The sequence below is a fragment of the Ceratina calcarata genome, unplaced genomic scaffold, assembly GCF_001652005.2.
Source record: "Ceratina calcarata isolate Rehan_Ccalc_2016 unplaced genomic scaffold, ASM165200v1 scaffold337.2, whole genome shotgun sequence".
In the NCBI taxonomy this organism is placed as follows: domain Eukaryota; kingdom Metazoa; phylum Arthropoda; class Insecta; order Hymenoptera; family Apidae; genus Ceratina; species Ceratina calcarata.
The window spans coordinates 951-14,385 of NW_017156497.1; the positions used below are offsets into that span (position 1 = coordinate 951).

General features: G+C 47.8%; 2 protein-coding genes across 2 annotated transcripts; one reads left to right on the forward strand and one right to left on the reverse strand.

Moving 5' to 3' along the window:
* Positions 1-1,452: 1,452 nt before the first annotated feature.
* SF1 (splicing factor 1) lies at positions 1,453-8,292 on the reverse strand. Its single transcript, XM_018024756.2, has 9 exons — positions 7,912-8,292; positions 7,501-7,653; positions 6,553-6,628; positions 4,692-4,844; positions 4,517-4,623; positions 4,250-4,416; positions 4,014-4,172; positions 3,635-3,921; positions 1,453-3,478 (listed from the first exon to the last, which is right to left on the reverse strand). The coding sequence occupies exons 1-9, from the start codon at positions 8,108-8,110 to the stop codon at positions 2,866-2,868; spliced, it is 1,914 nt and encodes a 637-aa protein (XP_017880245.1). The 5' UTR covers positions 8,111-8,292; the 3' UTR covers positions 1,453-2,865.
* A 489-nt stretch (positions 8,293-8,781) lies between these two features.
* On the forward strand, positions 8,782-13,429 carry LOC108625002 (WD repeat-containing protein 48). The gene is made up of 12 exons (XM_018024669.2): positions 8,782-9,440; positions 9,746-9,962; positions 10,108-10,320; positions 10,414-10,709; positions 10,827-11,015; positions 11,111-11,431; positions 11,512-11,614; positions 11,685-11,850; positions 11,968-12,159; positions 12,276-12,525; positions 12,634-12,764; positions 12,840-13,429. The coding sequence occupies exons 1-11, from the start codon at positions 9,390-9,392 to the stop codon at positions 12,694-12,696; spliced, it is 2,061 nt and encodes a 686-aa protein (XP_017880158.1). The 5' UTR covers positions 8,782-9,389; the 3' UTR covers positions 12,697-12,764; positions 12,840-13,429.
* The last annotated feature ends 6 nt before the right edge of the window (positions 13,430-13,435 follow it).

Genomic DNA, 13,435 nt, shown 5'->3' on the forward strand with positions numbered 1-13,435 from the left:
TCGTTGCCCCGGAAGACCGACGCTATCAGTGCATAGTGTGGCGTGCACCAAAAGCCGAGACGCTTACGGCTTTTGAGTTAAATACGGTGACGTATGGAACGGCATGTGCCCCATACTTGTCAATGCGAGCCCTTCTCGAACTCGTGCGAGAGGAAGGAGCGAAGTTCCCTCTCGCCCAGGGATCTCGTATCTTTCCGTACACGGCTCGCTTCCCCTGTTTTTCGCCCGTTTTTCGATCCCCACTACTATTCTCCTCACGCGCCTTCGCGAAGCTCTCCGCACCGCCACCTGCATAACATTTCGTCCTAGTGATTTCTGAATTTGAATCGGACGAAATGAATTATTATGAAGAGCGAAAGTAAATGTAATGAATATAATTTATATGCATGTATATATTTGAAAAGCATAAATGTATGAGAAATAATGTATGCTTTTCGTGTTTGTAAATTTCAAATTGAATCTATTCGGGAGAGGTAAATAATAAAAGAAATGTAATTTTATTTGTTTAAAAACATATTTATTCACCATCAGTATTTGAACTTTCACTTTCATCAGTTTCGTCTTGTAGAATTACATTTGCTATGTCGATAGGAATTGGTTTTCTCTTATACGTTGTGCGATTGAATAATTTTAACGTGTCCATTGTTACACGATGATCCCTACGTGTTTTTTTATTGTTTTTTAAGTATAATTTTGTTCTCGTTATTGCCGCGATAGTTTCTGGCTTCGAACGATTTCTACTCTCCACGTTGCCGACTTGACCAAATGTATAGCCAAAATAAGCCTACGAATCTTGAAAATCACTGCATACCCCCACCGACTATTGGTCCCCACCATGGTCGCGTCGTCCCCGCTTTCCGGCGTGTACGGAAAGATACGAGATCCCTGCTTTCACGCCTCCCGGCGGAACGATTGCAGATTCACGGCGGATCTACTGGCAGGGCCTGCGATTGTTCTGCCGCCAGGGGCTGATGGCAGCACGGTCTGGCCCCGTTCTGCCCACGAGTCGTCGGTCTGTCTCTTCTTTTTCGATGCTCGTTCCGCCGTCCACGCTAATTGCGTTTTAACGTGTCCAGAGAGAGGAATCGGGAGAAATGACCTACGCTGCGTTCGGAATGTTCACGATGTCTGTTCCGTCGCCTTCCGAATCGTCGCCACCACCAGCTTCTTTCCCGTCCACCGCTGTACTCTTTTAAAAACGTTCCACGAACGCGGCGAGTCTCGACTCGAGACGTTACGCGTTGTCGCGGACGCTTACGTTCGTTGGCCGTGTTTTCGTTCGACCTCCGACGTGAATCGCGCTTCGTGTTCGAACGGAGCGAGTTTTAAAATCGTCGACGTGTCAGAAATTGTATCGATTCGCTTCTCGGAGCGTGATGCGTCGTGCGTGTGCGTGTGCGTGTGCGTGTTTCGACTGAACGATGGGGCGTCGTACGAATGTCAGACACAGGGTTCTCCGACGTATCTTTATTCTGCAGACGTACACTTGAGTTTCACAAACTATCGTCTTGTGTCTTATCGATTAAACCTAACGGGCGATTCTCGTCTTACCTCGTACGAAGCTTCGTACGATCCCGATCCGTTTCGTCGTCGTGATCGATCACCTTGTTATTGCGCTTACACGTTTCTTACGTGTCTCGATGATCGTGAGTAATGGAGAGAAAATGATGCTTAGTGATCGCTCGATGACCATTGATCTGGACGATCGACGGATCGCGTGTGTGTCGCTCGTTTTCATCGAGACCGACGCGAACGAACGTGTCGTACGGACGACTGATCGTTCCACCGTCGCGGTGACCTCGACCAGGTTTCGATCCGGTCGGATCCGGTAGAACACTGAATTCCGAATCGAGAACGCGATCCACGGTGGCTGTCTCCGTTCGGGGCGGACGGTTCTGTCAGAGTCTGACGTTGTATCGGTTCGCGGTCGGACGCGTGGTCATTCAGACGCTTCGTTGGATCTGACGAGATCCGTCGGATACGATGATGTACGGAATTCGTTCGATCGAATCGATTCCACCGAATGCGATGAAACGAAAAAAAATTCGTTCCACGACCGCACTGATTCAGTTTCGTCCGTAATCTCCGTTCCAAACGTGTGTGATCGTAGTGTCTTCTCTCGAAGCAAAGTCGAATCATGATACTTGTACGGCACGGACGAACGAACGTTCTACCGATAGTTTATTATGCGTAGTAGTAGTAGTAGTAGTAGTAGTAGTAGTAGTGTCACCTACCTATCTGTCTGTCTACCTGTCTGTCTACCTGTCTACCTACCTAGTTACCTACCTAGTTACCTACTTCTAGAATGAACGAGTAAATTGTACCCTATAGCTTCACGCGATACCGTGTAAACTGTGTTACTGTCGTGCTCGAAGGTAACGTGGTTACGACGATGTGTGTTGGCGTGTCTCGCTCGCGTCGACGTCCGTGAGCGCGAGGCGCCCGGGACGGACGTTCGAGACGACCGAGAGTCGAGTACCGGTGAACCGGACGTACGCTGGCACGCCTCTGCTGCGATTTCGTTCGAATTCGCGGTTCGACCGACGAACGTGACGACTTTCCAAGTGCGACGCGTTGTTTTAACTTCTAAAAAACAAAAACCTAAAGCGTTCCCTTCTACCGACACACCCTATGGTCCACGAGACGAATCGAAAATGTACACTTATCAAATAGCTGTGTCCCAGGCTTCCACTGGTACCAGACGAGACTGATTGAAACTAGCTAGCTAGCTGACTGACTCCGACCTCCGGCTGACGACCGTCCTTCTCAGTTCGATGATACGCGACGACGTTTACGGATCCGACGATAGAGATCTCTGTCGCGTTCGAGATTTGCGTCGGACGATTCGATTCCGCATTGTTCGCACTAACTGGTCGGCGGCGGCGGTGGCGGCGGTTGCGCCAATAACGTCGGGAGAGTGTTCAGATCGATTCCTGGCGGGGCCGGCGCCTGTTGCTGAGGCGGCGGAGGAACGGGAGCCGCGGGCGGCCACCCACCCATCTGCTGAGGAGGCTGCCAACCTGGGAATCCTGGCGGCGGAGCGGTTCCGGGCGGAGGAGGACGCATCGGTCCCTGTTGGCCCTGCTGCTGCTGCTGCTGCTGTTGCTGCTGTTGCTGCTGCTGCTGCTGCTGCCAAGGTGGAATGCCCATTCCCGGCGGCGGGATCTGCGTCGGCGGCATCTGCCCCGGTGGCGGCGGCTGGTTGTTCCCGGTCATCCATGGCATCAACGGTGGGATCGGATTCGGTTGAGTCGTCGAACCCGGCGGCGGTGGCGGTGGCTGCATCACGCCCGGTGGAGGAGGCATGCTGACCGGCGGTTGCCACTGCATGTTCATGCCGTTCATACCGTTCACTTCTCCTTGGGTGGTCCAAGGAGGCGGCGGGGCCATTCCTGGCGGAGGCATCATCGGCCCCCCTTGCATCATCTGCGGCGGTGGATGCGCCGGCGCCGCCATCAGAGCTCGCGGCGCTTGTTGTCTGAAATCAGAGGGGAGTCAGCGTCGGCGCGCAGAGGAGATTTCACGCGACGCGAGAGAGATCGTTAGAACCCGTGTTAGCCACCAGTGGTGACCGACACCACCACCGTCACCACCGTCAGCACCACCACCACCACCACCACTGGTCGTTTGTTACCTGTCGAAGAGGCCAGGGTAATTCGGGTTCGGATTCGCTTGACGCGACGGCTGCCCGCCGGTCTTCGATCGATCCGGCGGAGGACCCTCGCCCAATTCTGCCATCAGCGACATGTATTCTTCGTCTATCTTGGCCTTGTCTCCGCCTGGCCCCATACCTCCCCCCATACCCGCGGCCGCTGGTCCTCCTTGTCCGGGTCTCTTCGATCGACAATCGCGAGCGATGTGACCGGCTCCGCCGCAGCTCGAGCATACTATGTTGTTCGTCACGTTCGGTTTGTCCGGGCACTACGACCGACACGGATCGAATTGAAACGGTCTCTTCCCTTGCACCCGTGAACGTTTTAAAACGACGATCGTAAAATGATTTTATTGTTCACCAGCCATGATTTGTGGTCCGACGCCCCGCAGTTCGTGCAACGTGGTCCGTCGTTTTCTCGCAACGTTCCGTTCAGCAATGCCAATTCTCTCAGTTGATTCCGTCGCAGATCGTTCTGTCCCTCGGGTACTTCCACGCCTTGTCTTATGATCTCGTGAATCTGTCGAGTAAAGTTTAAAGTAATTTTACCACCGGTCTGACCTGACGTTCTCGGGAGCGATCGGGTATTGCCCTTACTCTCTCGACCGCCTTCTTCACAGCGTCCAGATTGTTAGCCGTGATGTAAGCGTGCAGAGGTTCGTCTTCGCCGGGCAACGGTTGTCCGTCCTTCCTTCCGACTTTCCCTTCTTTCACCGAACCCTTGCCGCGAATTATGATCTTTGCCCCGGTCTCCTTCTCCATGGCTGTGCGAGGAATATTTTTGAAAAACACTTGATGCGATACTGCGCGCGACGCGCCCTACAATGATATCGAACGATGTCGATCTAAACGACGAGCACGTACATTTCAACGTGTTCCCACGCGGTCCGATCAGAAGGCCTACGAAGTTGATGTCTGGGTGTTCCTCTTGTGGGATCATCACTTTGTCGTGAACCCGTATTATCGGGGGCCTGAGGACAACCATGCGTCAACGCGACTCGAAACACAATGAAACAGAACGTGAACGAATCGTAATTACTTGTAATCCGGCGGAGGTTTGAACTCCGGATTGATTTTAAGAATCTTTTGTATCAGATTGTGCCGTTCCTCCTCGAGTTTACGTCTAGTGCGATACTCTCTTGTGTTCAATCGTTTACCATCGCTACTGTAGATCGGTTCCGGGGACGGTGATCTGTAAAACAAAAAGATAAGATCGCGTCAAGAGAGAAGGTCTGAATCGAGATGGTACTAGCATACAAGCAACCTGATCCTACACTATGATCGTGTGATTATTCAGTGAACAAGAATTTATTTATTATCAGAAAGTTCAGAGCTAGATATGTTCGATTCGTTTTTCAAAGTTATCAGGCTTCGACGTGTACTTCTTAATGAAAAAAAAGACACACACACGCACGCACGCACGCACGCACGCACACGCGTTTTCTGACACGGACCGGAGTCTCGAGTGTAATGTGTCGTTCGTCGAGAACGACGGAGAAATGATGTAATGATCGAAACGAATCGGTTCTTGGTGTTGGACGTGTCGTCTGACTGTGACGATTTACTGAGAGAGGTTTACGATTCCAATAGCGATTGTCGGATTAGGTCGTACTAATTTCGATGTTGCTAGAAAAAATAATGGAAACGGTGAGAACGATCGATCGCTCGATCTCTCGTTGTCCCGTAGTTACGTAGAAGAGACTAATTTTCGAGGCGAACGTAAGAAGCGTCGAAAACAAAAATAATAAAAAATTCTATAATGTTCGTATTGTGTGACATGGCTAAAAGTCTATTCAGTAGATAACCACCGGAAGACTGCGCGCGTTTGTGCACGGCAGTGATCGATGTCGGCTGCTAAGATATCCTGCCCTGTGATTATTAAGAAACAATTTTTGTTGGATTAGTCTGCGTGTGTATATATATATAAATATATATATCTTACTACACTGCGTATAATACTAGCGAAACACAATGATGTAAAATAATGGCAATCCAGCTAAAATCAGAAAAGTTAAACCTATTGGAGTAAATGAGAAGGTTTATTAGAAAAATTAACGTGTATTTATTTGAGTTGTACCTGAAACGTAACGCAAATATATTGAATCTCTTACAGTGTCATAATTAGCAATTTCACGAATTCTTATTACTCTCCTGAAATCTGTTTATCGATCGTCGGATCGTTGTTCAGTTAATTGATCGACTCGTTCGAGTGCCGTGCGAATCACGGCAGCAAACGACGATACTGTCGACGTGCCGTCGACCCCGTTAAAGACCCCCCCCCCCACACTCTCCCGCCCCCCATGCACAAAATTCTCTTTGTTCTGTTAAAAGATCACATGATCCACATTTAACGAAATACAGCCTATTAAGTCGGATGGTGAAGGTAGTTTGCATAGGAACACCGACCTATGAACTTCCCTACATGTGCAATAATATAACTATTATTTAAGAGATACATGGGCCAGAGAACACCCATCGTGTGCGTTAAACACTGCTACTATGCCCGTATACCGTAACTTTGGACAGAAAAACGTACACCGCGTACGTACGAAGCGTGTTCGCTTCGTTGACAAAAACATGAAACACGTTCGTATGCCCCCAGATAGCAGTGTTTAATAAAGTACGAAAGAAAGAAAGAAAGAAAGAAAGAAAGGAAAAAAAAATGAATTAGTAAAAGAAATTGTTTAGGGCAAACCAATATTATCAAAATCGATCTTCTGCGCTGCGTGGTCGGCTTTAATCAAGCCCGGTCATTTCGACTAGACGCCAGTGTCCCACACTAACTGCGCGTCGGAGCCATATATATCACATACAAGGCTCCTGCTGTATTTATGGGCTGCTGAATGGTCAGTATCGTAGATATGTTATGGTCATTTTTGGTATGTAAGTTTCGTTCAAACCTTTCCTCAGGGTTAAGCGGAATTCCAAGATCTCCAGTGCGTAACTTCCTGCTGATTTCCTCGATCTGCAGCTGAACTGTAAACCAACGGGTTAGAGGGGGCGGAAACCCCAACAGTTAGATATTGCCAATTTGCTATTACCATATATCATTCTATAATGTAAGCATGTCTCAAAGTGAGTAGTAGTAGTAATAGTAATAGTAGTAGTGATAGTAGTAGTACTAGTAGTAGTAGTCGTAATAGTAGTAATAATAGTAGTAGTAGTAGTAGTATTAGTATTAGTAGTAGTAGTAGTAGTAGTAGTAGTAGTAGTAGTAGTTGTAGTAGTAGTACTAGTAGTAGTAGTCGTAATAGTAGTAATAATAGTAGTAGTAGTAGTAGTATTAGTATTAGTAGTAGTAGTAGTAGTAGTAGTAGTAGTAGTAGTAGTTGTAGTAGTTGTAGTAGTAGTACTAGTAGTAATAGTACTAGTAGTAGTAGTAGTAGTAGTAGCAGTAGTAGTAGTAGTTGTAGTAGTAGTATTAGTAATAGTAGTATTAGTAGTAGTAGTAGTAGTAGTAGTAGTAGTAGTAGCACCCAAGTCTTTCAATCACTAGATCTTATTTGTAAATTCCTGAGGTAAATCGTTTAACGTACATCGTTACTTCTTAAATCGGCTATAAGAGTCTTTAACGATTTCTGTTACGTCGAATGAACAAATTCAATTTAGATGAGATTTCTACTCAGCAAACCTTGGCACTCCCTGTTGCCAAGCTTGCTCGTCAAACATTTCAAAGACAATTACCTCTGGCAACTATAAACTTGGAATAATACATACATACTTACATCTTTTTCTAGTACTATAAATTAGACAATTTTTGACAAATCGATACACGTAGAATTCCTGTCCATGTATGTATTATAACTACGTAAGAATAGAAAAATAAAGGAGAAGAGAAATGAACTTACAGAGGTAGGCTTTCTCCTGTTCAGGAGTCAGATTAGTCGGGAGGACCGTAGGCATGCCTGGTATAAATGTTTTGTCATGTTCACTACCACTCCATCTAGTTTTCTTCCGCTTCCTACGTTCCTCTTTAGTCTCTTTTTCTTGTTTACAATCACCTGGAATGCGCATCAAATTTATTCGTTCTAGATCATGAGCTTTTTCTCTTGAACAACGACAATAATGACAACAACGACGTGTTCGTTCGCAACGACAAAACATCAGACACGTGTGCACGAGTCGCACACGAAATGACGCGAACAATGATGCAAATCCAAGTCAACAAATGCGGAATACACAAAACCTCTGATTAAAAGTGAATCGGATGAACAGCGATGTAACGTGTGTAAGCGTAATCGTTATCGTTATAAACGAACCTTCGGCTTCGCGTTTTCGCGAATTATTCGGCGAGGGACTGGAATTGGCGTTGATCTGCGTCCCATTGGCAATCGCCGCGCTCACCGCCGCAGCTGCCGCGGCTGCAGCAGCGGCCGCGTTCGCGGTCGCGGCATTCTGCTGCGCGTTTTGCAAATAACTCGGGTTCAACAGCGAAGTGAAATTCCGCGACTGATTCATGCCGCAAACGATCTCCCAAGTTGCGATTATCCGCGATTCGGCTGACGCGCGTTCGCTGGCACACGACGACGTTCGCACAGAAACGGGACGTTTACACAATGGCTTAAAATGGCGAGCTTCTTCAGTCTGACGACGACGACACCCTTCGGCTGGTTGGCTGGTTGATTCGTCGCCCCCCCCCCTTCCACCCAACCGTCATGGGCGTACATCCGGTGTGAACATGGTCGGTGATCACCAGCGCCACCAGCCAGTGTTGTAATCACACGTCTAGGGATCCTTTTTCTGTCTGTTTTGGTCTCCTTGCTGCAGGCGATACGCAGACGGGTATAGTCTTAGAACATATACTACATCCATGTACTACATGGAGGAAGCACGCCTAAGGAAAAAGTGTAGACAACGGTGAGAGAGAGAGAGAGAGAGAGATGATGATGGTTTGGGTACTACCTCTCTCTCTCGCGTACGCACATGATTTCGCGCCGTTTAGGATAAGGGGCAGAGACTTCCCCCTCTATCTCTACTGTTAGACAGAGAGAAGGAGTACCCAAAACTATTACTCTCTCTCTCACCGTTGTCTACACTTTTTCACTAGACGTGCTTCCTCCATGTAGTATATGCTCTAAGGGTATAGTAGCGGCGCGGCGTAACGGCGTATAACTATGCCTAACGATGATAACGAGATGTATACACCACCGTTGCCATTGCAAATCCGGCCTCGTTTATTGGTCAGGAATATCTACCGACATAAATATTGAAAAACCGTCTTACCTACTACATCCTACTGATTCGATTTTTAACTGATCTCGCCGCGATCGACCGAAGGTCGCAATTAATACCCGAGATATATAGTGTTGAATCAAATCTTGTTTTAGTATTATTCGATTACAATCGCGCATGGAGTCAAGAGTCTGAAACGTGATGTAACGTTACGTGTAACGTGTCGTGGTGGTCGTCGTCGTAGTCGTCGTGATGGTCGTCGCCGCCGCCGCTGCTGCGTCGGATTGACCGGCGTTCCCGTCCTCGCACAGTGCATGAACGCTGTTTATATCTGTTCGTCTTCACGGTCTGACAGCTGTTCAAATTCCGATATGATGTGCAACGCGGATCGCTTGGAACGAACGCGAGAGACGTAGTACATTTCGAACGTGTAAGGGTTCCGCCGATGTGATCGACGATGGAGCTTTTACGCGGCACGAGTGCCACAGTTTATTAATCCCGGTCAGATCAATCCTCGAATGTTTTTCCCTGTTGTTAAGTGCGAACGAACGGGACGATCCGTATAATGGCAGCTCACAAGACAGGAGGCGGGCAAAGTGCCCGAAAGAAAGTTCAGGTATACACTTACTTGCTACGATGACTCTCGTTAGGACCGAGTACGTTTACGAACTTGAGAAATGAAATTGTAACTTTGCTCCGTGTCGAAATCGTTCTAACGATTTACGATACGATCAGATCGTATCGATTTCTATTCTCGTCCTCGCGTACTTACTTACCCGGTCTCTAACACCGTACACGATACAGTTCCTCCGTATCAATCGATCAATCTGCATGTTTTTCTCGTTCAGTTTCAATTGTTGATCTTGTCGAAGTATGTACGTGTGTGCGTACTGATCTGTTATTGTTCTCGACTCGATAAAGGTGTCTATGGTGATAAGGGATGAGGTGGAGAAAAGGCACAGAGCCGGGGTGAATTCGTTGCAGTACGACCCAGTTCTGCACAGGCTTTACTCGGCTGGTAGAGACAGCATTATAAGGATATGGAACTGCAAAAATATGAAGGATCCTTACATCCAGTCGATGGAACATCACACGGACTGGGTCAACGATATAGTGCTCTGTTGCGGTGGCAAGAATCGTAAGTAACGAATAGTCCTTTTTTCCCCCCTTTTGTAAAATGATTATACCTACTTACCTTGTTACCAAATGAACTCGAAACGACGACGACGACGACGACGAACATCCTGTTACACACGCACGCACGCACGCACGCACGCACGCAGTGATATCGGCCAGTTCTGATACGACGGTGAAAGTGTGGAATGCACACAAAGGATTTTGCATGTCGACGCTGAGAACCCATAAGGACTACGTAAAGGCACTGGCGTATGCCAAAGACAAGGAGCAAGTAGCCAGCGCTGGTTTGGACAAATTGATCTTTCTCTGGGACGTGAACACGTTGACAGCTCTCACAGCGAGCAACAATACGGTGACAAGTAACGATCGACAAATTCTTTCGATATTCTCGGTCGTACGCCTGGCAGCAGTCTCGTTTTAAACAGCGTTTGCTCTCGTTGATTCGTTCGCAGCGTCGTCCCTCAGTGGAAACAAAGATTCTATATACAGTCTGGCTATGAATCAGATCGGGACGATCATAGTGAGCGGTAGCACGGAAAAAGTTTTGAGAGTATGGGATCCTAGGAACTGTACCAAGTTGATGAAACTTCGCGGTCACATGGACAACATTAAAGCTTTAGTGTTGAACAGAGACGGCACCCAATGTTTGTCCGCCAGCTCCGATGGAACGATCAAACTTTGGTCACTGGGACAACAAAGATGCATCCAGACCTACCGTGTACACAAAGAGGGTGTCTGGGCTTTACTGGTAATTGAGGAATCCTGCAGCAGTTCCGGCCTTTCGACCTCGACCCCTGCCTTGTTTTCGCGATTCCTCGAGGATAGGATTTGAATAGGATGAAAAGCGTCGTCGCGTCTGTTTCAGGCAACGGATACGTTCAGTCACGTGATATCTGGTGGCAGAGACAAGAGAGTCGTAATGACCGAATTATCGTGTTACCCGGAAAGGTATACAGTTATTTGCGAGGAGAAGGCTCCTGTGCTAAAAATGGTCATGACGGCCGATCAATCCAGCGTCTGGGTCGCGACCAGTGACTCCACTATTAACAATTGGGTGAGTAATCCGGCAGTTTTTACGATCTGTATGACGCGTGTATAAGTTGGGTCGGGTCCCGTGCCGTGCCAATAAGATACTGAGTAAAATTGCAGTCGATAAACCAGAAAGATTGGCAAGATTCAGGAATCGAAGACTACTGTGACTCTGCTGCCAGCGGGATGACGACTCCGGCACCGAGGAACACGGAACCGGCCCAAAGGATTTTAGGTGGCCCAGCGATACGTCATTGCCACGTTTTGAATGATCGCAGGCACGTTTTGACGAAGGACACGGAAGAGAACGTAGCGTTGTACGATGTATTGAAAGCGAGGAAAGTCGAGGATCTGGGAAAGATCGATTTCGAGCAGGAGATCAAGAAACGGAATAAAATGGTCTACGTTCCAAACTGGTTCAGCGTCGACCTGAAGACTGGGGTACGTAACGACGAAGGAGATCGGATACCGGCAGCGGCGAACAAACGAACGATAGAATCGGCAATTTCGTTTTTCCACAGATGTTAACCATTCACTTGGGTCAGGATGAAAACGATTGCTTCTCCGCGTGGGTGTCCGCGAGAGAGACTGGTCTCGCGGAAAACGATGCGGTAGATCAGAAAGGTAATGCGCCGACAGTCATCGATCATTGTCGTCTGATTCTACCGTCGTTCTTCCTTCTCGTTCGTTCCAGTGAATTATGGGAACCTCTTGTTGCAAGCTCTACTCGAACATTGGTGGAGACCGTTACACGTCGACGATGAGAACGAAGGCAATAGTAACGACGGTACCGGATCCGTTCACACGAGAGGAGGCAATCTTTATTTCTCAGTTCCCACCCATACGCCCGTTATATTCAGGTAAATTCAGGTATCGAAGTTGTTTCAACGTCTCGCTGACCTTTTAATTCGATCGAGTTCTGTCGCTCTCTCTCTCTCTCTCTCTTTCTCTCTGCGGGTGCGGGCGCGTATTCGCAGCGAGGTAGGAGGCAGACCTTTGTACAGATTATTAGTCAGGGATGCTGCCGGAGAAATGGAAGGAGTTCTGTTGAACGAGACTGTCCCAGCGTGGGTAGTGAACATCGTCGTGGACAAGAATCTTCCCCAGTTCATTAAGATATCTTTCTATCTTCTTCCACACGCCACGTCCGGTGTAAAGAGCTTAAAAAAGTATGTGAAAACGACGTGTTCTCGAATCGAATGTTCTCGATGTCGAAACACTCTCGCACGATTGCGGTGTATCTGGAAATTCGTAACGTAAATACGTTTCTACTTTTCCGACACAGGGATCGATTGATCGCGAACGATTTTATACAAATACGTAAAGTAGCGGAGCACGTTTGCGACAAAGTGTTGGGCGCCGGAAGCGATTCGGGCTCGGTGGCAGGTGCCGGGAACACGGTCTCCAGTGGTGGATCTCCAGCGGGAGACAGGACCAACACGGATTCGAACGCTGACAATTCTTCGCTGGCCGAAGAAAAAGTCGAACTGTTGTGCAACGATCAAGTGTTGGATCCTTCCATGGACTTGAGAACGGTATGCTCTTCGTGCGAGATCTCGTGTTCCCAGCGGCGACCATTCTTGTTCGTTTCATACTTGTTGTTGTTGTTGTTGTTGTTGTTGTTTCATTTACTTCGTGTTTAGGTGAGACATTTCATCTGGAAAAGCTCGGCAGACTTGATACTTCACTATCGCCCAGTAAAATAGTTAGAACTAAGTAGTAGTGCATCGGAACAGAGATCCTCGACGTGTGCCTGGTTTTGTACCGTCGTCAAGTGAGTTTCGATCAGTGTGTGTCGTCATTTTATTATTTCTTGTTACCTTTCGAAATTCATTTTGATCGTTTACAGAATAACGGAAGGTTACGCTTGGTGGTGGTGGTGGTGGTCCAGTCGCAGCTTATGGCGTGGCATCCGGATGATACCTAACACGACCTCGCGAGACGTTCAGGCGATTCTCGATGGACGTATCCGCCGCCGCCGCCACCGCCGCCGTCGCCGTCGAGGACGTCGAGTAAAACCCAGGTCACGTATATAGAATATTTCCAATCCGCACCGGTTTAAAGGCAATAACGTGTGCGTGCTGCGTATAGTATGCGTGGGTGAGTAGGGGAGTATAAACGCTATAAATTGCTCATGTTTCTACGTTTACGCGTATCTCCTGAGGCCAAACAGCCGTGTGGGACATAGTATTATTTCATTTCTCCGTTTTTAAACATGCTTTTGTATTTGTGTGTAAAATCGTCAGCCATTCGTCGTCTTCCCACTTGAAAGATACTATCGAAAACAAGCACGAGAAGCAAAGAAAGAAATATGTGCTACTTACTGGCCCAGGAAATCATTCAAGTTCTTGAATTGTTCGATTCTTTCTCCACTCGGTTGTTCGTTTCAAACATGCATCCATAGTACTCCTCCCGTGTTACTTTATCATTATTAGTATTAGTATC